The sequence below is a fragment of the Alternaria rosae genome (assembly GCF_020736505.1).
Source record: "Alternaria rosae strain MPI-PUGE-AT-0040 chromosome Unknown BKA58scaffold_1, whole genome shotgun sequence".
NCBI classification, from domain to species: domain Eukaryota; kingdom Fungi; phylum Ascomycota; class Dothideomycetes; order Pleosporales; family Pleosporaceae; genus Alternaria; species Alternaria rosae.
In genome coordinates this window covers 354,363-378,375 of record NW_025763570.1, presented here as the reverse complement: position 1 = coordinate 378,375, position 24,013 = coordinate 354,363, and the positions used below count along the sequence as shown (strand labels likewise).

The 24,013-nt window shown below is 51.6% G+C and overlaps 7 protein-coding genes across 7 annotated transcripts; 1 reads left to right on the top strand and 6 right to left on the bottom strand.

Moving 5' to 3' along the window:
- Positions 1-710: 710 nt before the first annotated feature.
- Positions 711-4,672, bottom strand: BKA58DRAFT_1976 (uncharacterized protein). Its single transcript, XM_046165754.1, has 12 exons — positions 4,194-4,672; positions 3,784-4,148; positions 3,220-3,731; positions 2,932-3,172; positions 2,665-2,882; positions 2,243-2,615; positions 2,045-2,188; positions 1,954-1,990; positions 1,718-1,900; positions 1,545-1,668; positions 1,384-1,490; positions 711-1,333 (listed from the first exon to the last, which is right to left on the bottom strand). The coding sequence occupies exons 1-12, from the start codon at positions 4,504-4,506 to the stop codon at positions 1,011-1,013; spliced, it is 2,940 nt and encodes a 979-aa protein (XP_046030293.1). The 5' UTR covers positions 4,507-4,672; the 3' UTR covers positions 711-1,010.
- Positions 4,673-5,353: 681 nt separating this feature from the next.
- Positions 5,354-7,759, top strand: BKA58DRAFT_371515 (Alpha/Beta hydrolase protein). Its single transcript, XM_046169039.1, has one exon. It carries the CDS (start codon positions 5,716-5,718, stop codon positions 7,612-7,614), a length of 1,899 nt encoding a protein of 632 aa, XP_046030292.1. The 5' UTR covers positions 5,354-5,715; the 3' UTR covers positions 7,615-7,759.
- Positions 7,760-7,766: 7 nt separating this feature from the next.
- BKA58DRAFT_371514 (uncharacterized protein) lies at positions 7,767-9,889 on the bottom strand. The gene has a single exon (XM_046169038.1). The coding sequence runs from the start codon at positions 9,759-9,761 to the stop codon at positions 7,962-7,964; it is 1,800 nt and encodes a 599-aa protein (XP_046030291.1). The 5' UTR covers positions 9,762-9,889; the 3' UTR covers positions 7,767-7,961.
- Positions 9,890-10,070: 181 nt separating this feature from the next.
- Positions 10,071-11,815, bottom strand: BKA58DRAFT_349526 (oryzin precursor). Its single transcript, XM_046168493.1, has 6 exons — positions 11,603-11,815; positions 11,409-11,557; positions 11,304-11,353; positions 10,959-11,254; positions 10,671-10,907; positions 10,071-10,606 (listed from the first exon to the last, which is right to left on the bottom strand). The coding sequence occupies exons 1-6, from the start codon at positions 11,750-11,752 to the stop codon at positions 10,397-10,399; spliced, it is 1,092 nt and encodes a 363-aa protein (XP_046030290.1). The 5' UTR covers positions 11,753-11,815; the 3' UTR covers positions 10,071-10,396.
- A 1,193-nt stretch (positions 11,816-13,008) lies between these two features.
- Positions 13,009-14,209, bottom strand: BKA58DRAFT_371509 (Alpha/Beta hydrolase protein). Its single transcript, XM_046169037.1, has one exon. The coding sequence runs from the start codon at positions 14,124-14,126 to the stop codon at positions 13,110-13,112; it is 1,017 nt and encodes a 338-aa protein (XP_046030289.1). The 5' UTR covers positions 14,127-14,209; the 3' UTR covers positions 13,009-13,109.
- Positions 14,210-16,304: 2,095 nt separating this feature from the next.
- Positions 16,305-17,633, bottom strand: BKA58DRAFT_433191 (peptidase S8/S53 domain-containing protein; the record flags this gene model as incomplete). The annotated part of the gene is made up of 4 exons (XM_046173166.1): positions 16,305-16,499; positions 16,548-16,895; positions 16,946-17,326; positions 17,376-17,633. The coding sequence occupies 4 exons, from the start codon at positions 17,631-17,633 to the stop codon at positions 16,305-16,307; spliced, it is 1,182 nt and encodes a 393-aa protein (XP_046030288.1).
- A 4,145-nt stretch (positions 17,634-21,778) lies between these two features.
- Positions 21,779-23,656, bottom strand: BKA58DRAFT_395824 (heterokaryon incompatibility protein-domain-containing protein; the record flags this gene model as incomplete). The annotated part of the gene is made up of 2 exons (XM_046171324.1): positions 21,779-23,045; positions 23,097-23,656. The coding sequence occupies 2 exons, from the start codon at positions 23,654-23,656 to the stop codon at positions 21,779-21,781; spliced, it is 1,827 nt and encodes a 608-aa protein (XP_046030287.1).
- Between the last annotated feature and the right edge of the window lie 357 nt (positions 23,657-24,013).

Sequence of the window (24,013 nt, the reverse complement as noted above, 5' to 3'; positions counted from 1 at the left end):
TTGGGTCCAGGGTATCGGAGGGTTGCTCAACGGCAACACCTTCAGCGCATCGGGTATCTTCGACTGTGCGGTTCGTCTGCCATGACAAATCCACTTGTGAACACCCATTGTAGCTTCCGTCGACCGTCTGAAAGATCGCAGGCGAGGCGAATTCGTGTAGTGGGTCATTAGAATGAAGTTGTCTCGTATATGCCTCATGGAGCGGACATTGACCGAATTGTTCTATGCAATGATCACTAGACACGATTAGTCTTGCTATGTGAGGTGTCGAAACGGCTTATCTGCTCACTGGTAATAGCAATTGATGGCGTGGACGGCCTATGATTAGGCCGTACCTCGCAATTTAGAAGTGTCGGTTAGGAGGGCGCGGGCGCTGTTGATGTTGCCGGCGATCGTACAGGGACGCAGACGCCGGCCGAGGTTCGCTCGTGAACGGCGAAGCCGCCTTGTGAGATGGAAGCTGTGAGTAGGGGAGATATGTGTCTTTGCGCACCTTGTAGATTGGAAAAGAGAACAAGAAGGAAAGCGGCGACGCGCCCAAGATATGGTAGCCGAAGTGTTGCGCTGGCCGGGCTGAGATTGGTGGCCGCAATGTGACGTTTGCCTGAAACCGGTCAAGGCCAGCACTAACTTGATCGCGACTAGTATGAGGTCCTCCATATGCACAACTCGATCTGTTGCAGCCCCCAATGCTGATAGCCGAGGACTAAGCCCCAATCAAATAACTAACAAAAGCGAGGATGTGGGATTAATGTCTTGAGTTGGACCGATGTTGATTTGCATACACATGTACTATCTCGACGGGATGCAGCTATCCCAGCATGTATGAGAAGTAAATCCAAAGTCCCAGCCAGGTACCGCAGCGAAGATGCAATGAAACCGTGTGCCGCCATCATGATGCTGCGCAAAAGTCCAGTCATGTCCCCGCGAAAGAAGAAACTTTTCATCCGCCTCCATCCATATCAAGCCCCTGCTACGTCGACAGGCCATTCCATCAGCACCCTCAATTCTCACTTGTACTGCTTGCACAAGTCGAGACTCTCCTGGGTAACCCCGTTCAGAATCCTCCGTGCCTCTTCGACCAGCTCGTGGAGCTGCTTTCGGAACGCCTTGCCCTGCTCTGTATCGTTGTCCTTTCTGTTCTTCATACGATCGAAATCAGTCTGAACATTCTGCAGCATTCTGTTCAAGTTCTTCTGGAGCTCGTCACAGGCAAGATTGATGGTCTTCGCGGAATCGGCCTTCGCGTAACCCGCGATCTGAGCGAACGGACCCATAGGGCCAGGAATGGCTTCCTTGAGGTACTGGTAGCGGGCCATTTTCATGGTTTTGCCTGCGTTGTGGAATTAGTCGATGAGCGGGTTTATGGCAGGGTGAACGTACCTTTGCCCGCAGCCTTCTTGGCGGTGGCTTCAGTATATATGTCCGACATTGCCCGTGGGAAGTAATCGACTTCGTTACGAAGTTTGATGGCGCTGAGGTGTACTTTTCTAAAGAAGGGTTAGTGAACATGCATACCATTTATTTGTGAGGAATGCGCCTACATCATTCCTTTCTTGAGAAGTTTTGCCGCTGCCGATACATGCCGTTCGATGGTTTCGTAGAAAAGGCTAACGTTCTCTTTGAAGCAAGCACCGTATGCATCACAGGCTAAAGCTTTCGGATCATCTACACAGTTAATTAGTCGAGGTTGAGTAATCCGAAGCCACGAGCGTACTCTTCAATCTAGTATCTAGCTCTGCTATGATCGATTTGATGTCTTGCGTTGCCTCGGCTTTGAATATCTCGCATGAATCATCGATGATAGTTCGGAATGCAACGTCGATATATGGTTGGACAGGCCACAAGAAATCCTCGTTCCAGTTCATCGAAATGCCTTTCTTCTTTTGAACGTAGATACCTGCCGTAAATTAGTACCTTATGTGTTACTTGATGTGAGATGGGACAACTTACCCTTCTTTCGACATGCAGCCCTATGGCTGGCAGCATTCTGACAAAGTGTTAGCAAAAGGCCGGACATATGTATACCCCTGGAGCAGCCTACCATATCTTCCCACTCGGTGAGTTTCTTCATGGCCTCCTTGTCAAATCTCGTTTGCAAAGCAGGATCAGCCAGCTGATCGTATAGTAGCTTGATGTCCGTCTTATAGAACTTCATAGATAGTCGTTTGATGCATGCATCGATGTCCTGCTATGGTTAGTTGTCTCTCACTCTAGGAGAACTAACGTTTGATTCACGTACCTTCCGAGCGCCTTGTACGATTCCGGTAAGATGGTTCAACCTTGCTAATGTGGTTGTGCTAACTGACATCTGCACAATGTTCAACAGCGTAGGCACGGTGACCCTGACGAAATGATCCAGATCTGAGGTTCTTCCACGGGAAGACAGAGTATAGACGTGGGAGCAAAGAGCTGGGATCTGGGTCTGATCAAGCGTCATGGTTGGAACAGCCAATTGGTCCGTCTTGTCGTATCCGCGCAGATGACGCATGTACATGAGATTTGATACGCAGTAGATGGCCGCGATAGCGTCATCGCGGGTGTCCTCGCGATAGTTTTCGCCCATAGCTACGGTCACTTCCTTGTTGCGCGCTACGATGAGAATGTCTTTTCGCCTATGCAAATTAGTCGTCTTGTATGCATTCTGCATTGGATGCAGCTTACTGTTTTGCTAGGTCATTCTTGCGCGATGTGAGCTTCTTTTTGCGTGTCTTCAACGGCTTGTTTGCTTTGACATTCTTATCGAGCGCGTTGTGAGCAATGTCGGTATCAATGATTTGAATGTCCTTCTCGATCTCCTTGACTTTGTTGGCAATGGAAGCTAGTTGGTCCTCGGCCGCGAAATCAAATTTCAATGTCGAATTGATCTCGGTGTTCATAATCTAGCGAGTTGTTAGTATGTTTCCCAATACTAGGTTGAAAGTTCTTTACATCAGACTTCGTGCCGACGAGGATCACACTGCCACTTCGCCTTCTTCGAAAGGCATCAACGTACTTCTGGCGAAATGAGAGGTCGTTGGAAATGCGATCGATCTTGGCGACAACGATAGTCATTTGGCAGCTCTGTAGATAGCGGTCTGCAGTGTCTTTACGGAAGTAGTTAACATCAGCTCCGCCGGGAACATCGGCAACGATAACGTTCTGTTGAAGGATGGGCGACTTCAAAAAGACCCTACAGAATATCAGTAATATAAATTAGGTTGCAAGATGTTCTCTTACCGAACGATCTTGACAAAAGGCCAAGGAGAGCAGGTCAATGGCTTCCCTTGAAAGCTTGCGTGTGTGACTTCTTTGGTGAACGGATGGTACATCTCAACAAGATTTTCCGGGGTACTAGACTCGAAGTAGATTGAATTTTGGCCCGGTTGGATAAACCCTTGGTGCATCTTCGTTGTCCAAACAGTCAGCTGCTTGATAACTTTTTGATCCTTGGGTGATGTGGCCGTCGACAGAAAGTTCTCGATTGTACCATGCTCTAGGCGGTTTGCGAATAGAGATTGGAGGCAGTCTCGTGCAGTCTTGATCTGATCCAAATCTTCGTCGTCCAGGTCGTCCGCATCCTGTCGTTGCTTTTGCTTTGCGTTGCACCACTGGGTAAAAAGATCCGTGATCATTTTTACGCAGATAGTGATATCAAAGAACTCGACCTGAGCAGCGAACGATTTGGTCTGACTCGGAGGTGCTTGCTGAAATTCTGTAATGACACACGTGCAAGCGCTTCCTCCGTCACTCTACAATAATAGATCAGTTTCATGAATCCTGCGTTCTTATAAACGGACTTACCTCAACGTTCAGATTGACCACACCCAGGAGGGCGTTAAGCAAAGCCGATTTGCCTGCGCCAGTATCTCCAGCTACAGACATGCGGACTATCTCCTGATACGGAATCTTGTTGTTCTGCACGATCTCATGTCGAAGGTGCTTCGCTTCTGCATCATCATATCCATTGTTCATGGACTTGGTGATGTACTGGACGATAGTTGACAGTATGGTGGTAGCGGTGGACTCTGTAAGCTTGAAGCCTGGATGATAGAGCGGTAACTTGGGCCGGTTTTGCTGATCTGGGTCGTAAGCCGGCACACGATCGTCCCCGTCATCGCTGTCATTGTCGTCGAGATCACTGTCTGGTTCATCTTCCATCTCGGCGGCTGGTAGAATTAGCTCAGTCATGCAAAGCACTATTTAACACATACCTTTTCGCTTGGTGCGCGTTATTGGTGCAGCCGTAGTAACATCAGGATTTTGACTGAGGTATTTGGGATCCCAGTTGGATATCTCTTGTTTGGCATCGGCCTCAAGAACCCTCAACTTCTGAATGTACGGCGAAGCATGTTCTTCTTCCCCAGTAGATTCGTTGGTCAGCGATGATAAATCGATTATCTCCGTAGCGTCGGTGGGTGCCAGAGCGGGTAGATCTGGTATCAAGAGCTCTGTTGGCACCTCAGGCTCGAACAGAGGCGATTCTGTGCCATCGTGCGTGGGAATCTTGCTGTCGTCGGTATCCATTAGGGAAATAGCACACCCGTGCTGGCAGGTTCTTCGCTCGTGACCGTAGGTTTGAGTGACGAGAGAGCTCGAAGGTAGATGGGAAAAGAAGTGAGGAGGTTGAAGAACGAAAGTGTCAAAAGATAGGCTTATGTATCAGCGGTCAAGCGCAACTGAAGGTGAGACCACGAGCTAAAAGTTGAGTCCCTTGTGTACACAACAAGGTAAAGGTAAGAGACGGTCAAGATACGCTATCTCGAGCACGCATACCATGCTAGCGAATCCGTAGTCACCTCGTCTGCGAGAAGGTAAGAATGCGACAAACTCCGCGAAATTCGATTCATCGTGAATGGTATGCTCAAGGTATGCCAGACCCAGCAGATGATACCAGACTGTAGCTTCAGGGGAACGTCTTGCCGCACAGCACGCGCGCAGACGTTCGGCTCTGCCGTTTTGATGGACGAGATCGCGATGACACCATACCTGACACGCAAAACTCTATGCTGTAAAGCCATGGCTTCCCAGGAGGTCCGCCTTTACTTGTCTATATGGGCTGTCGTGGTGATTGATGGATCCGGAGTACTCGCCGTCACCACGAATACGGCAGGCAGGCCTGGTACCAGCATCTCGTGTGAATCCAGGAACATGGCCCTGATAAGTTACATGCTCGATCGAAGGGATGTGTAATTGAGCTCGAAGTCGTGCGCTCGATCAATTGGAAGTGGCTGAAGGTGTGGCTCAAAGAGCCGTGATGCAGGCGTCTTACTGGGGCCAGGTGCATCGCACGCTAGTTGCTGACCTCTACCCGCCCCAGCCAAGGGAAGGCGTTCTGGACCCTGTCGTTAAATATAAACCTCACACCTCAGCCGTGTAGCTGCCGAGCCTTCTCCCACCCTCTCCAGCTCGTTGCGCACCCGTCGTTGTATGGTGATGCGTCGCCATGGCATTCGCACGAAATGCGATACGCGTCAGCGCCAAGCGGATGGTGCCGATTGCCGCCCCCTTAGCCTCTTCCGTCCTCCCGTCGGGCTAGACAGGGAAACTCGCAGCCATGGATGCTTGGGAGGCTTGCGACAGCGCCGAAGGACACTTTCACTGTCTCCGTGAGCAGTCTATCTTTTCTCTATCCCTGAGTTTCATATTCTGGACGCAGATGCATACTTCAACGGTATTGCAATAACTTTTCAGCGCTTCGTACGCGACTTTACACTCTTTTGCAACCCCCAATACATGCCCACCATGGCAATCCGCCCGCTCAATTCGAGCCTCATCTTCGACAGACGCGTTATCCTCGCCCTCACAGCGGCTGTCGTCCTCGCCTTCACATTGGCCTTCCTCTACTCGCCCGACCTACGGCCCAGCTCTGAATGGTTACCACCTCTCAGCTCGAAACCTACCTCTACCTTCTCCGCGCCGCTGAAGAACAGCGAAGATCCCAATATCGTCGAGCTAGACTACCTAGCCATCAAGCCAAACGTCTCGGACAAGGTTAGGTTCTATTGGAACATACCGTATGCCGCAGACGCAGGCGGCCAGAACAGGTTTCGCGGACCACAACCGGTGAACAGGACATATGGCGTTGGTCGAGGCGAGAAGCCTCTGGTGTGGGATGGATCATTGGGCATGTGCCCAAGAATTCAGAAGATTGATCCAACTCAGAGGAACAGGGAAGATATCTCAGGACCGGACGTTCTGGGTATCAAGACTCGTTCCACTGAGGATTGTCTGAGCTTGAACGTCTTCACGCCAATTGATGCTGAGCCAGGCGACGACCTACCAGTGTTGGTCAACATCCCCGGTGGTGGGTTCCATCTCCCAGGACGGAGCAATGGAGGCGAGATGGTAGAGAAGGCGCGTCGTGAAAAGGGCGTGGACGGCAAACTCGACAAGGGCATCGTTGTAGTCACCATGTACTACCGCAACGGCATCTACGGTTTCCTCTCTGGCAAAGAGATTGCAAAGGACGGCGACTACAACAACGCGCTTCGCGACCAGAGAGCGGCGCTGGAGTGGGTCCAGAAGTATATCAGGTACTTTGGAGGCAACCCAGACCATGTAGTCATCATGGGCACAAGCGCTGGCGGCGCGTCCGTGATGCTGCAATTAACAGCCAATGAGGGCGACAACTACCACCCTGTTCCGGGCGTCGGTCGCAAGCAGCTTTTCCATGGCGCCATCGCCCAGTCTCCTGCGAGCCCAACATTCTTCACCCCCGATCAAGCTGAGAAGTTCTACAACGAGGTCGCAGATGGATTGAACTGCACAGACATCGCTTGCGTGCGCAACGCAGCGACAGGCGATCTCTACTACGAGAACTACCCCATGAACTTTCCCGGCCGCGACACTCCCCCACGCTGGATGTGGGCCCCAACCACCGAGCCCGCCGGCGGCATGTTCACAGCGCCCGCCCCAGCAGCCATAATGGCAGACCGCTACGCAAAAGTCCCCACCATCATCGGCTTCACCTCGAACGAAGGCTCCGACCAAGTCAAGAAAACAACAGACAACGAAGGCGAATTTAAATCCTATCTTAAAGATCACTACCCTCTCCTCACCGACGAAGACCTCTCCACCCTCGTAAAAACCTATCCCAACGACCGCCACTGGCCCGACAGCGGCGCCTGGTGGGACGCCGTCGCCAAAGCCCAAGGCGACATCCGCTACATCTGCCCAACCTACCTCGCCTCCAACGCCATGTCGCTGCACAACCCGCCCTCCGTACCCACCTACCAATACCAATGGGACGTAATGTGGGGGCCCGACATAGAGAACGGCTACGGCACCAAGCACGCCGGCACAGTCGGGCAAGTCATGGTGCGCCGCCAAAACGAGATTTCGGATTACTTCATCAGCTTCATCAAGTTTCTTGATCCGAACCGCGAACATGATGTTATTCCAAGGGAGAATGTAAAGATTGCCAAGTGGGAGCCATTGGATAGTACGGGGAAGCGCATGTTCTTTACGAATATCAAGGAAGGGGGGCAGAGGGGGGATGGGCAGAATATGTATGGCAAGATGCGCACGGAGATGAGGGGGAGGGATGATGAGAGGGAGAGGAATTGTGGGGTTATTAGGGGGATGTTTAGGAGGTTGCAGTTTGAGGGGGTGGAGGCACTGAAGTTGGATTGAGGGGGTTGGGGTTGAGGCGTGGTTGTCTTGCATTTGAAGGGTTTGGGATTTGCATTTGCGATATAGATTCTTTTTCGTTTCGGTTTATGTTGTATGAATACCATATCTTTTGCATGTTCAATATCCATTTCGAAATGGGATCATATTTGAAACGGAATCTTCAATTGGTATAAAACGACGTGCTAAACCCCAGACTAACAGAAATAGATCCTCCCACGTCTCGCGATTGACCCACACACCCACATCCACATCCCGTGCCTAGCTTCCGGACTTCCGCGAATCCCTCATAACATAGATATTACCGACTAGATCCCTTCGCGCTCATCGCGAACCGCGTTAACCATCCCTCAGTTCTTCCTAACATGCGCAATCAACTCCGCCACATCACTATGACTCAGACTCTCATCATCAAGACTCATACCCAGCTCCTCTTTCTTCTCATCGAGATTCTCCCTCTTCCCATCTAAATCACGCTGCGAATCGCGGTCCAGAGGTGTCGCCTTGGTCTTCTCATCCCTCAGCACCCTCAGGTCGCCCGTCTCGACCGCAAACGGTGATGCAGGCGGAGGGCTAACCATATCAGCGCTCGTTTTCCTTGCATGTTCTACAACTTCTTGCAGATCAGAGTGTGAAAGACTTCTGTCATCAACACTCATGCCGATTCGTGCTTGCTTCTCTTCCTCCTCGCGCTTGAGACGGTCGATTGGGTTTTCAGAAACGGGTACGGGGGAGTCTTGTTGTTTGGAGTCCTTTCTGCTGACCCAGCGGACGAGCTCGTCGACGTCTTCGTCGGTGATGTGGCGTTTTTCTTTGATTGGCTCGATGGACTCGCGGCTTCTTGGGCGGCCGCGCTGTTCCTCTTCGTCGATTTCGTCAAAGGTTTCTTTGACTGGGGTTGTTGCTGCGGATTCACCGCTCGTACCGTCGTGGCGCTTGAACCAGCGGCCTAGTTCGGGAACGTCGGAGTCGTAGTGCTCCCCTACGTCGGAATCCAATTCGGGTCGTTGAAGGTTGCGGCGTACGGGGCCGGCTTTGGGTCCGTCGCGGTGCGATATCCACCGAACTAGGTCGTCTACGTCTTCTTCCTCGTCTGAAGATATTTCTCTGATTTCACTGTCGGATTCGGTCGATGCGTCGCTGTATCCTGAGTGTCCGTCATTGAAGGTGCTGGTCTCTTTTGCGTCAGATTTCCTGCTGGCGAAGCGAACAAGATCATCGACATCTAATGACCCCAGGCTCTCATGGCCACTGTCTTCCTTGGCTTCCGCCTCATCGCCGCCCTTTCGACGTTCCCCATCGCTAGGCGGATCTCGTCGACTGACCCATCGCACCAATTCGTCCACATCAGAATGGTCGATGCTCTCGTTGTCACTTTCATAGCGAGAAGTTGATGCTTCTCGTTGATCCTCCTCGTTATCAGACGAAGCCGTCGATGCGCGATCATTGAACTCGACTGGCGCACCATCCTCCCTGATCTTCTCCATATTCCCTGCGTCCTTGGTCGTCATTCTTCTCACTGTCATCCTGATCCTACTTCCAATTCCACCTTTTCCTGAAGCATCTTGGTCAGGTGTTCCCGGATGATGCATCTGGCGTTCGGCGTGTTGAGACCGCCATTTGTCTGCCGCATTTTGCTCCTTCTGGCAATCTTCCTGCGTGGCAGTCTTCATCTGGTCTTGAATCCTCTGTTGAAAAAGCATGCTGCGCAGGGAATGGAATCGCGTCATGTGCGGCTGTTTTTGTCTGGATTTTGCGGACTTATCTCCGCTGCCATGCGCCGAAGACGGCTTAGAATGGCCAGAGCTTTTGCTGGTCGTCTTCAGGGAACTTCTGCTTGGTGATAAAGAGGAAGGGCGAGGCGCCTGGGCAGCGACGTGCTTTTGCTTGTCTTGGCGCAATTTCTGAGAGTCGAGTGCTGGCTTAGTGTTTTGTTGAGCGGCACGTTGATCTTCTTCTTCGGATGGGTCTTTTTCTTCAATGCTATCACTGTCCGAATCTTCGTCGCCTAGACCTTCCAGGATTTGTGTAACTGCAGGGGACATCAAACTGTTCATGCGACCCAGTTGCTTGCGCTGGCCCTGAGGCATCTGATCTATATTCGTAGCTGGCGGCGCCTTCTGCGGCGGGAGGTCAAAGTATGACGCCATGACTTCTAGAGTGGCCCTTTCTCCCCAGTAAAGATGATGCGTGTTTGAAGTCCGCAGATACCAATGGGCCAGATATGGAGCGGGATAGAAAAGAGCTCAGGTGAGGGCAGTGCTCTTGGAAGGCTTGGAGGTTCTGCAAAGTGTCGGGCTCGCAGACAAGCTAGCCTATTATCGCAAGTCTTTACCCCGCATTTTATGATGTCACGCCTCATGAGTGGCCGGGCGCGCTGATTCAGCCGACTAGTGCAGCGACGATCGGCGTGGCAGGCTTGGGCGACATCAGCGCTTTGAGTTTAAGATCTAGGGCTACATGCATCGCGCATCAGTCGCGACAGCCATTGAGATCGGAGGCATTCACTGGCGAGTCTGGATCGCCATAGGTGGGATCTGACCACCGATGAGGCTGACATACTTGACGTGAGACGGCACGGCAGGTGAGTTTCATGCATCTTCCCGTCTCAATGACCGGTGCTGTTGCGCACGGCTCGATCCGCACGATCTATGAGCATGCGCTAAGGGACAGGGTCAATCTTAACAACTTTTCGATATTGCTTCCCAGGGTCTCCCCTTCGTCAAAACTATAGTACCGAATCCACATGCCAGACGTTTCCAGCTGATGATGAACTTTGACGATTCTACGCGACCCGCACGGTACGTTTGCCGTACTGATCGGATGCCTCCGCCATATTGAAAGCTAGAAAATTCGGTGTGTTATCATGGAGGGTACTCTCATCTATCGCGCCCTTTGTCGCGACGCCAGCCATGCTTTCGCATAAACCCTCCACTGGCCATCCTTGACCCATGAAGTACGCGGCTAAGCCAACGATATGCGGGGTTGCCATGCTCTGAAGATGAGGGCAAAGAGTCAGCGCGTGTCACACCGACACTTCTATCTGGGAATGTACTTACAGTTCCAGAATGCGTCTCGATAGTTCCGCCGAGGTATGTGCTGGTGATATCAACGCCGGGTGCCAGAATGTCGACTATAGGGCCATAATTGGACCATTCGATGAGCGTATCGTTGATTGCCGTAGCACCCACGGTGCAGACACTAGGTTCAGATGCTGGAGACGACAAATCAGCGGGCCTTCCCTCATTACCTGCCGCGACACCAAGGAAGATTCCCGCTGCGACGATGGCAGCGGCCTAGATCGTTGTTAGCTGAATGTATGATAAAAGACGGAATGCATTACTCACAGCATCATTAATGGCCTGCGTCTTACGCCCTCCAAGACTCATATTGGCCACAAAACCGTTGGGACATTCTCCGGCCTCCCTGCTTCTTGCTGCCTCGGTAACAACATACTCCATACCTGCAATTACGCCATCGGTCGTACCAGAACCGAACGAGTCCAGTACGCGGACAGCGAGCAGCGTTGTCTTCTTCGCCACGCCCCAAGTCATCGAACCGATTGTACCAGCCACATGAGTTCCGTGGCCCATACCGTCGATCATGGTGTCCTCACCACTGAAGTCAGCTAAGAAGAAAGCACCTTTCAATTCGTTAGCGCGTATCTGTCAAGCCGAACGATTCAGACATACGCCCTCCGAATTCTGGATGTTCGATCTCGATGCCTGTGTCAATAACGTATCTATGGTTGCTTTGTGAGCGAAGTTCAGACATGCGCGAATACGGTTGGAACATACGCGCATGTACCTTCCCCGGCGCTGGAATCGAAAAGGTAATTCGTTTGATATGGCTCAGCATGAGATATACGAGCTAATCCCCATGTAGCGTTCGACTGTTGCACGATGTCGTTGCTGTGGACCATAACATTCTGTTCGATGTACTCAACCTGATTACTTTAGTTCAGGTATATTAATTCGGGCGTTTAGCTTACATGCTCAGAAGCCTGGAGTCGAACAAGTTCTTCCTCGGAGATAATGCCAGCAAACCCTCGGAATCCAGGCATTACGTATCTGTGGTCGGGTGTTGTTGACATGGAAGCCATCAGGTCATCGTGAGCTTGCGTTGCTACGTCGCCCTTCATCTTGACAATCCATTTCCCAGCGATGGCATCTGACCCGTCGACCCTGGTCAACGGGCAGCAACTGTCAACGAGATAAGAGTGAGGAGTACTGGAGTATACATATCTCCGAATTGTTGGAACTGAATCTGTTGGAGAGGATAGACAAGACTGTGCAGAAAAGGCGAGGGGTCAGATCCTTCACGTTAATTTGTACCTGCATCAGCGGCAGAACCGAAGCTTAAATACAGATGCCGTATAACACAAGCCAGTACCAAAGATGGCCTGCTCCTTCGAGAGCCAATGGCGCAATCCGAAGGACCAGTTAGCGACAGCGCTCGCACGTACGCACAGGCAGTGCGACCTCTCACGGACCACGTTAGGGCATGCTGTCTGGCGAGCGCATGCTGATTTGCAACACCAACAAGAACACAAAAGATACCGTTATCTGACAGCGCGCATGCTGCTGGTTCACGAATTGACGGCATGGGTGCACGCTTCAAGGTGCTCCGATGCTACTCGTCAGTCGTCATTTCGACGGGCCGGATGCTCAGCCGTGTAGAGCTCTTGGTCGCACAAGTAACACAGCGAGTCTAGCGGGGCATTGGTGTTTCCCGCGGATGGTACGTACTTACCTTGAGAGATACATGGCGTCCAGATAACCAAAGGGAAGGATCCAGCACCAACGGACCGTGACCACGGGAAGCAAGATGCCTGAGATCCGACGAGTTTGGACAAAGAACCGATTGAAGATCGTACTACCTCTAGCAGAGCGCTGTGCTATGTGGTCTGTTATGATGCGGGTTCCTATATAATGTTGTTGTTGTACCCGATGGGCGCTAAATTTCAGCGTCTTGTCATAGGAGTTCGATGACTAGTAGGAGATGAAAAACCTTATCACGAGCGCCACAAAGACGCTATGAGGATTCGATTTACGGGGAAATGTCGATGAGTCTGCCCACGAGTCGTGGGGTAGTAAGGAAACGAGGGTGCATGTGCATGCAGCAATCGTCGAAGAAGGTATTGGTACAGCTGCTAGAACTTGTGTCGGTGCCAACAATTCGTCGCCACTGTCCATAGTCATTCCTTGACGGGGTCGTAGGCTTGCGCATGAAGTCTCGCGAGATCGTGCGATCTCTGGCAATGAGGATTGGCTAGTGTACACAACTATGTTGGTCAGACCATACTGTCGGGATAGTGGTCGCGCAAGCTATGCCGCCTTACGGTATACAGTTCATGGACACAACGGAAATTCGGTGCTTCCTGTAGTGGCATGGTAGTTCATCAATGAATGAATTTTGATAAATTGAGAGACAAACTTCACATATGCTGAACGCAAACCGCTTCAATTGCGTACCAGCTCCGGCTATCGACGGATATCTCACAAAGTACCCAACCATTTCTCCAACGCCCCATTAACCTCCTCCGGCTTCTCCAAGTGCACCCAATGCGACGACTCGATAGTCTCGTACGTCAACTTCTTCACACACTGGTTCATCCCCTCCAACACCTTCGGTTGCACACTAGGCGAGCAAACGGCATCGTACTTCGCGTCAATAAACAGCATCGGAAACTCCAACACGCCCCCGTTCTTCTCGCTCTTCGCATACTCCACATTCGCCGCGTGGTTCATGTAATACGCGTTCGCACCAAAGAATCCATGCTTCCTCTTACTCTTGAGTAGACTGGCGTAGAGATGCTCGTCCAACGACGTGTAGCTAAGCGGGATATCAGGGAGATTCTCCGGATGTCCACCGAACCAGCCCCCGTCTCTCAGAACACGGCTTGTAGGTGATGGCTGACCCCACTTGCTACCATCGCCCTTCATATACAAGATCTTGGTAATGACGTCCAAGTGGCCGTCGAACGCTTTGACGCTCTCCTCAGGTTTTACTTCGTAGTACCGCTGGTATTCCCAATTCCCCCATTCTGTCTCGCTTTCGGGGTAGATGTCGCGGTTGATGGTACTCTTGAGGTGTTCGAGGCCTAGTTCTATGGATCGGTAGGGGACGCAGAGGTTTGCCACGGCGATGAAGAGTTCAGGGTAGTGTGCGGCAAGCGCATTCGTGACACCGCAACCCCAGTCGTGGGCGACCCATATGGCCTTCTTAATGCCTAGCTTTTCGACAAACTCGACGAGCTCCGGGACAAGGACTTCGAGAGCGTAGGACTCTTTCTTGTTTGGGGCTGTTGAGTCGCCATAGCCGCGCATGTCGGGTGCGATGACACGATATTTCGACCCGGCAGCGAAGTGGGTGAGCTGATGTTTCCATGATTCTGCTATGTCGGGCCAGCCGTGGATGAAGATTAGGGGTGTGCCGTCTGCTGAGCCGCCTTCGTAGTAGTGTGTGATCTCGCCATTATGGTGGGTGATGTCGCCTGCCGTGAATGATTCCATGCTGTGTACTGGTGTGGTCTTTTCGAAACTGTCTGGTTGAGATTTGACATGTGCTGGAGGCTTTGTATACTGGTAGAGAAAAGGGCCGATGAAGGTTCGTACGATTACTGACTCTTCGGTACCTCGGCAGACCCACTGTAAAGTGGACATGACGACAAACACGAAACTGCGACTAAACTAGGAGCTGGAGCTTGGTCGAATAGGTTGTATACACATGCGATGACATTGTGTATGATCAGTAAATCAGTGGAAGTGTTTTCTAGAAACGCGCATGGTTTGGATTCCGAAGAGTGTCTGGCAGCGCTCATCTTGCCTGACAGACTGAACGTCAGTCCAAGATACAGGCGGCCGGAAAGGATTGGATGATCCGAGATTCTCAGTCAGAATGCTCCTGCATTGGGTCAGGGCATCATTTGACTAGCGCCGTACGAGGACAATGGTTAGTTTTCCATGCCCCTTACGGACGTAAGACCTTTGTATTCGAATCCATCATCCAAATGCCTTCCGCAAACATCGATCTGGGGAAACTAATACTCGAAACTCCTCATGACCACCCTGAACAACTCTGACAGCTGTGTTATGCCATGTTCAGGATTGCAGGGCTCATGCGCCAGTTGGCTTTGTTTTGGAACCGAGCAGTTCGATAAATCCGGAGTTGAACGGAGGACGATCGGAGGATCTGAGCATTCGAGGTTGCCCAATATCTATGACGGCGAACCTTAGGCTTGTTCCGGGCGTGATCCGGTGGATGCACCGGTCGTGGTGCGAGAGCTACAGGCCTGGTCCGCTGCTGACAGCGCGGGTGTGCATAGTACCAACGCTTGCGGTCTTTGTTAAACAGAATGTCCTATGGCGGAGTGAGCACCGTATGCTCGCACATACTTTATCGATGTGTTGGGCGATGTTCACCACGCAGCTTGCTATCACGGTTGTGGAAGTTTGAAAGTGTGGTCAAAACGCTGAGGTGCATCGGCGCGACGCGAGCTTCCGTCAGCTCGCAACGCGCAAAAATGCGTCATTCATGGTCTGAGGCGTCGATATTGTTTTGAGATCATCTGACTTTTCGTGCAATGTGGAGATCCAAACATAGTACGCGTCGTATCGCTGCGTGATGTGTTTGCGCAGATGAAAGAGACAGAGGCGGCAGTTGAGCTCTTCGTTGGTGGCGCACCTCATCGCGAGAACCCTGAAAGCGTCCCAAACTTCGCCTTGGTCCGTGCACCGAGGCGGCTGGCGGAAGGGAGATGGCGGCTGCAGCCTTAACCGCAATATCTCCTTATTGGAATTGCGGGGCGAGATTGAATTTTCCGAGAACCACGCTGAAATATAGCTTCGACAATGCGGGGAAGACCCTTCAGCCTTTGGTACCGCATGCAGCTAGTCACGTATGATGCGTGGTACTCGTTCAAGCTATTGTTAGTCGTCCAAGGTTGCAGAGGTTAGACAAAGATGAGGGTAATGCGTAAATTTGGAAAGCTTTGTTAGGGGTCAGTATGGTTTGGTAGAAGATCGTGGTGTCTTATCAATCGTTGCACTGAGAGATATCCATGTGCACATCTCTACAGGCCAGATCTTCGCAAGACCAAGGAAGGTACTTTCTTTGTTTGAGTAGACGCATGTGCCGGTAGACCCTGCATGAGCCAAGTTACCTATGCAAGACCGTGCAGGGCATGTGGACGCGGCACCGTTATGCTAACGCGCAAGGCCACGCCTCACAAAGCCACCTACGACACAACAAGGTCAACGGTACTTCCTTCGAAACAATGAACGATCCATCGTGACACATGGGCGTCAGATATAGCCATGATCACGAGGCTTAGCGTAAGCTCACCCCACAAGAACATTAGTGACGGTATCACAAAGCCCGTTTTCGTGATGTCGATCTCCACATTCAAAGGCCGTAGTGACGAGATGGTATTCTGTATCCCCATCTTTGGAAGGCGATCGAGATCATGAGGCGACATATTAATAAAGGTAACGAAGAAACAGCACTGGGACATTTTCGGATGAGTAACTTCATAGATTATGTCTCCATTGGTGCTATCGACAACCAAGAAACAACCACCGCCATCATGACTTCATAAGAAAAGAAGGAAGGAAATCTTCAACTTCTAACAATGCAAAATTAGATCAAACATGAATGCAACACCCGTAAAGAGCCGCCAAGAAAGCAAATGCTTAACCGCTGGGGTTGCCGTTGAAGGCAAGGTAGTTTGCGGTGCCAGAAGGAACACCAGAGATCTTGTTCTTAAGCGAAAGTGTCTGGATGCGGCTGGAGAGAGCGGCAGGGGTCTTCTTGCCCTCGAAGCCGAGAAGGTAGGCGGCGAGACCAGCAACGTGAGGAGTAGCCATGGAAGTACCGGAGATGGAGTTCTTCGCATCGTTAGCTTTTGATGGGAATATGGATAGACTCAAACTTACAGTGCCACCGTTGTTCCAGGTGGAGAGAATGGAGACACCAGGAGCAAGGACGTCAACGACGGAACCGTAGTTGGAGAAAGAGGCGAGGCGGTCAGAGCTGTCGGTGGCACCGACGGTGAAGACAGTAGGCTCGGATGCGGGCGAGGAGTTGCGAGCATCGACACCATCGTTGCCGGCAGCGACAGCCATGAAGACACCAGCGCTGACTGCGTTGGCCGCGGCGGAGTTGACAGCAGTGGAGCGAGATCCTCCAAGAGACATGTTGGCAACGGCACCGTTGGGGCAGCTGCGGGTTTTGGCGTCGTTGGCGACAAAGTTGATGCCGGCAATGACACCGGAGTTGGAGCCCTTCAGATTGTTAGTAAAGTATACAAATTATGATGAGTGTGTCAACGTACCGAGCCACTGGCATCGAGGACCTTGACAGCGTAAAGCTTGGTCTGCTTGGCTACACCGTAGGTCTTGGATCCGATCGTACCAGCGCAGTGGGTACCGTGACCGTTTCCGTCCGAGTTCTGACCATCGCCAGCATAGTTGGCGAGGAAGGTAGCACGGCCCTCAAACTCGGGGTGGGCAGTGTAGATGCCAGTGTCAATGACGTAGGCGCAAGTACCAGCACCAGAAGAGGTGTCGTAGATGTAAGAGCTGGAACCAGGGCTCTGGTGGGAGATACGAGCAAGACCCCATGTGGAAGAAGACTGAGTTGTGTAGGCCTTCTTCTCGAGGTGCGACTCGCCAAGGTTAGCCTTGACAATAGCATCTTGCTCAATGTAGTCGACCTGGACTATGTTAGTACTGAATATGATCCTCTGAGGCTGTATAGCTTACACCTGGCAGGTTGCGGAGCAGCTCAACAATGTCGTCGGCCATATCAGCAGAGAAACCGCCAAATCCAGCGAACTTGTAGACGTGGGCAGGGTCCTTCTTGAGAACCTTCAAGGCGACGTCGATGAGGTTCTGGAGGTTCTCGTTCTTCATCTTGACAATCCATCTTCCGGGAATAGGAGCGCCAGCACGGGGAACAATGACCGGTGCGGGAAGGGCAAGAGCCACAGGCAAAAGTGCGAGGAGAAGTGAAAGCTTCATGTTGGCTGATTGATCGAAGATGAGATCGTTGGAGCGAGAGACGAGGAAGACTAGTGATGAGGGCTGAGTGTTGCTGTGCTCGTGGCCTGCTGATGTAGAAGGGCGTCTGGTACCTCTTATATAGACGTGCTTGATAACCTGATGTTGAGACGAGATGGCAGGAGGCAAATGCACCTTCCAATAAGGACTAGCAGCCACCGACAAGGCGGTCTCGTGGCATGCCGACGTACCTGAACCACAGCACAAAGTGTTGTTAGTCGCTAGAACGGCTTGAGATGGCGTTTGAACCACTCCGATACCCAGTTGGGTAGGTGCTACAGTGTGTTCCGGCACTACTTGCTTCCACCCCACCTCAGCAGCGGTAATAGAGCGGGCGGAAAGTCTTAGAGAAGGAGGAGCATGCTGCGAGTAGCAGGTCAGACGCGCAGGTCTTGGCAGAATGCACTATAGATTAGCATGCTTACTAGTTTAGGGATGGGAACAACGTCGCGTAGAGATTCAACGTAGAAATCGGTGCGCTGACGCGATTGGATGGGACAGATCGATCTACAGACGTCCTGATAACGGCGTAGAGGTGTTGAGTGGATCAGTACTAGGTCGACTGTCAAATGAAGCTGTTTCATGCAGGGTTATCGCCCGGGGTTCGTGGAATGTGTCCCGTCGCCTTTGCCTGTTGGCTACTGTTGCACAGGGCAAATACGACTCGGGCATAGCACGCTTGCCTACCCGGATCAAGTGAACCACCATGATGTGCTCCTTTTTCATCCCTGACGGCAAGTCCCAAGGGCACGGGACGAGCCGCTACTGGCTGAAGGGTAGTTCGTACATCAAAGTACCGAGGCAACCGCCATAGACACTGCACGAGACTAACGTGCAGATAGTGTCGAGCCAAATACACGATTTAGATGCATCCTCTTTGTGCAATGCATGACGTGACGAGGAGATCCGGCCCAAGTAACTGTTAGATGGCAATTGCATACACATTACCCTGAGTCTTACATCCCTTACATATCCGCATGGATCTCCAATCTCGCTAGATGAGATCACCAACGGGATTTACTCCAATCACAACAGGGTCGCTTTCTCGACTGGTCGTTAGAGCGATCCCGTTTCAGGCGACATAGAGACGTGATTTGATCAAGAACCAATCAGATCCTGAGATTCGACTTTATCTGGCGGGCTTGGCAAGACCGGCTACGCTGTCGTAGCGCTGTTCGGCAGCGCCGCAGCGTGCCATCATGCTTTTTTGCAACCCTCGAATGGCCGGCTGTATTGAGCATGCAATACTTCAGTGTTGTCATCCGACGCAGCTGCAGCGCCATCCGTTGACACCCCAAGACCCGCTAGCATTAAGCTTAAAAGCACGTAGGCGTTGAAACCACCTCCTTCTTTGGGATTTAGCATGATGCAGATCAATATAGTTAACCTGGCCATTAGCCACACCTCCGATAAGACAACAGGAGAAGAGGGAGATGGGCGAATCGGGGCCTGCAATGTCTTGGGTAGCGCTCTTGCCAGCGCGGAATGACATGATCGCCTTGCAAGGCTCTCGTCCGGTCACGTACAGCTCTTGTTTCCGTAGTCCAGGCACACAATTGGTGGCGACATGAGGTCTAGACGTGCAGTAAGCCTGCGAAGTTGAGGAAAGTGCAGCGGAAAGATACACTTCCAAGCCCTTTCAGAACGACCGCGGGCTCTGGTGGAATGGCGTCTTGCCGCTGTGTCGATCGCGCCGCTGTCGGCAGATGTGAGCATGGCAAGATGCCTCCTGCCTGTTGCGTGAGGTGCTCCGCCCACTAAGGCGACCTACGAGCCGTCTTAAGGTGTAGTTGGCGAAGCTGTAGAGGCGAAGGGGTGTCGCGTGGTGTTTTGGCCTGGTTCTCCAGTGACCCGCTCCCATCTCAAGTCCGGATGTTGGCCGGTGCCGAGATCCCGCCGTAGCACGTGTGTAGCGCACAGACCAAGCCGGCATCGCTCACGATGTCTCGGTATCCTCCTGTCATACCATCACGACCCGGTGTCAACAAGACCCTAGGCTAACCTTCTCACATCGTCCATCTCAACTCGAGGAACGCGCACAGATCATCGCTCGAGTAGCCGCTATATTCCCGTCCCAGCAAGTGACAGCTGTCTGCACCAACGTCTAGGTGGAAGGATCGGCTCTCGAGGCATGTCACTACGGACAAGAACGGGTCATCACATGATTATTATGGTAGCAGGCACGCGTGACGTGTTGCAAACTTATTGCACCTAGAGGAACCAGCTCGCCGACATGGCACGCAGGTAGAAACGGATGATACCTCATATCAAGCGTGTACTAGTCGTTTGCTAACCCAAAGGAAACGTCTGAGTCAATATCTCGCAAGCTCCCAAAGAGGCAGATTCCCACGATACAACCTATAATTCACTTTCTTTACACAAGGATGCCACACGCATTGTACACTTATGCATTTCAAGTTAGTCCACTAGCAATGCCCTTCATGCTACGCTAGTCACTTCCATACTTAGCGCGTGCGGCATGATCTCCCATGATCTCCTCGTATCTTAGACCCTGCGACGATCTTCACGCGACGGTTAAGGACCTTCCCTGAGCGTCAATCTTCCGCCAGTGCCAAGAACGCAATCGCAACCAGCGCTTACGTCGGGCCATGACCCCACGCCCCTCCGCTATGGGCTTGCTGCATGGTAGAGCTAGCTGCATGTATGAGGGATGATGGCTTGCGTTAGTTTACATATTCTACATCCAGGCTACTCTTTGGCTGTAGGGTCTACCTTTGCCCAACCATCATGCAGGTACACTTACTGGTATCGTCGGCTTCAGTGCTGATCGATCATGCAGTCGGATGCAGTACCCATGGCGCGATTCCTATGGCTTACAGGCCGAAGTGACCTTCCTGTTCGGTCTCTATACCAACCTTGACTGTCACAGCGACTTGATGCGACCGGTGTTCGAATGGCGCTATATACGCCGTGGTTGACAAGTAGGCGCTCACATGGACAGTTCGAGTTTTCGCAAGTAGACCCCCAAAGAGAAGGTCGATCGAGCTATTCAAGAAGTACAGCCCGACAACAACGTCCACATTCACAGGATGAATTTAGACGTGTTGGTCTGATCGAGCCATGCCGCAGCATACTGTATTTAGCAACAGCCCCTTCCCTGTCCTCCAAATTGCAGCCGAAGGATTCCGCTTGCATGAATAGATTATGGCAGCTATCTAGCAGGATCTATGCACCGCTCCAACTGGTCTTCTAGCGCCGCAGTACCCTGCGAAACAATATTCCTGATGATGGAGCCGCCAGCCACCGCGCCCTCTCCCGCCAGGAACCGGAGATAACATATTGTTTGATCATCAGTGAGTCCAATACATGTAGGAAGACCATATACACGGACGTTGAGCCCAAAAATGAACAGCTCTAACCTTAAGGGTGATGTAAGGATCATGTCTTCCGAGTTTGCCCATTTGCGAAAGTTGCGCACACAGAGAAGGTAGTATGCGCATAGCAGTTGCATTTCGAGGCTACATGAGCACCGGAAGCCTGAATCTCCTCACGAGCTTCCCTGCTACCGCCAGTTTAGCATACTTATAGCATCAAAACCGCCGCGCAGATCGAAGACTATCACTTTCTTGTTCCTCATCGCCGATCCCTCCTCATCCTCTTACCCTCCCCGCTCTCCCAATAGCATCCATCCTGCCCGCCCCGGACAGGACTTCCGTGCCCTGTACACTGCACCATGCAAGCGCGGGTGTGAGCAGATACAACGCCACCAACACAGGCACATGTCCGCAATCCTACCAACGGGTCGGCCCTTCTCTGGGAAGGCGCACAAACAACCAGATCCACATGCTTTGGGAGATTTGAGATAAGGATTTATGCAGAACAAGCCTTTGATGAGTGTAGGACAAGCCTCATTAAGAAGGCAGGTGGGTGTCTTGGCGGGGGTTGGCGACCTTCCGCTCTGGGGATGTAGGGCCGGTTTGAGGGGATGGTTGAGTGCGTGCCTGTAGGGGACATGTGACAAGCATACGTTGTATGTACACAATGTCACGTATTTGAGTGCTCGCACTTTTCACTGCTCGTTTGGTAATGTCTCTAACCTTATAGACACATAGCTGAGAAGTATCTCATGCTGTTGTATTAGGGTACTATACAAGCTCGATTGTTGTTTCTTGCGCCTTATGATATTCATCAAGCATATTTTGCAGTGTCCGTCTCTTGAAGTCGAAGTTGTCAAATTCGTCGTTTAATTCGAAATATCCTACTCGTTCATAGCTGCCACTTTTGACACGACTCGGTAGAAGCAGTATGCCTTGTACGCCACCGTCTTCCTCGTATGCGCAGTGGCGAAGGATAACCAAACTGAGTTCATGGCCCAGGTCCCTTGGGTTCTTGATGGTACAATCATCGAGAACAATTGTGCCTCCGCATGGCATCCATACCCAATCGTCTGGGTTTGGAGGGGATATCGGGATCAGGCGACATCTCAGTGCAATGGAAGCGTTGATGAGTTCTCCGGAACGTTTTCGGTCTACAGATATGTTCTCTACAACGGCCATGTCTCGAGTAAAAGACAAGTCGTCTTCCCACCACAATTGGTGGCCCACTACTGCACGATTTATGCTCGCCCAGCTCCAAGTGGGCGCGCGCCACGTAGAAAGTATTGAGGGTGTATCGGCCTCACGAACGCCCTCTTCGATGGATCGCCTCCACGCCATGTCTTGAACTAGCCTGCCTCGCCATAAGCCAGCGACCAAAGTGTCATTCGTTGTTTCAGCAACATCTCTTGCAACACCATTCAGCGCAACGAGTATGTCTGACTCTTTCGTCAAAGCACAGCCTGAATAGGCGGTCCTGAAAGCGCACCACTCCCTATAAATCCTAGAGGAGGCGTCGAGCTGCTCGAGATCAGTTGGATCTGAAGACGGATTGACTTGTAGGCTTTTGTATTCGCACACCCGCGTTTTCAACGTTTGAACAGTAAATTGTTCGAAAAGGTTTGACGTTTCTGAAATAGAACCACCTGTGGGATCTTGTTCACTTGTTATACGTTCGTAGCACTCCCAGAAAAGTAACTCCTGCGTGAAGTGGATGGTTCCGGTACTCAGGTAACGTTCCTGCGCAACCCAGGCTCGGTGGTTCAAATGTGCAGCATCGATGGCTATGTCAGGGAGGACCACCTTGCAGCTTATGCTGTAAGTTGACAAGGGCTTGTCTGTCTTCTTCCCCCAAATGCAAGCGCGGGCGGTCTTGACTCGTACTGGTAACAAACCCTGCGGATCTCGATGAAAGAAGAGACCAGAATGACTGTTCTTAGCGGCCGTGGCTGCAATGCAGCAAGCCGCTCGACTATAGACATTGTGCATGCGAGAAGCCTCTGTTTGCCAGTCTTGTGGGTCGTCTTGGACAATGCATCTAGAGCACGTAAGGGTACAAGCAAAGACGGATTGATTGAATGCGACGTACAGCGAATCAATCCAAAGATGTCGAATTTGCATCTTTTTAACCACATGAACGGCGTCTTGGAAGGTCTTGGGTAGAACGACCAAGGGAATACCTGCTGTTAGACACGCTGCGGTTGCTCGCGTCAATCGGAGAGGCTGAGAATTGCCCCAACAATGCGACAACGCGATGTATGGTATGTTCGTGGCACAGCTGTTAGTTTCCAAGAGACGAACCGTTGCAGCTCCAGTGGAGCCGACATCTATTAGTCTTGTAGGCAGGAATTCGCTCACCTCCTTTTTGTTCAGAGCCATGTTCCGACACTTGGGATGTGTGTCTCTACATTGCTGCAATTGAGACAAGGCAAACTCAATGCAAATATCGCTGCCAGTGTTATCTGCAGTCAGACTCCTATGTGCGTCTGGAAAGTCGGGGTGAGCTATCCAGGGAGCCTGCCACGAGGCATTGGTGGCTTTTGCAAGCGTCGCAAAGACGTATATTTTTATCTCGGAGCAACTGAAAAGAAGGTAGATTAGGTCTTCCACGATATCTTCCCCTTTTTGGAGTGGAGTCAAGTGGTACATAGTCGGCGCCACTTCGAATGCACCACTCGATTGATACCCTTTTTACAAACAGGTTAGTAGTTTATACACACGAGAATATCGAGCGATGGTTCGTACGCATTGTGCGGTCAAAGTCGGCTCGGAGGCGGATACATATACTGCAAGGCAAGGCAAGAGCTTGGTGGAACGACTCGGCTGTTGAGTGGTGAACGAAGTTTAAGTATCCAATATATCCGTCAGTCTGGTCCAGCAAAACGTTTTGTCCTCCGAGAAGCCTTCGGCATGGATCGCAAAGTAATTCATCCGACATTGTGATCAATTGCGAGATCCCAAAAAAGCGATGGTCTGTCGATGGAAGGTGACAAGGAAACATGCGGG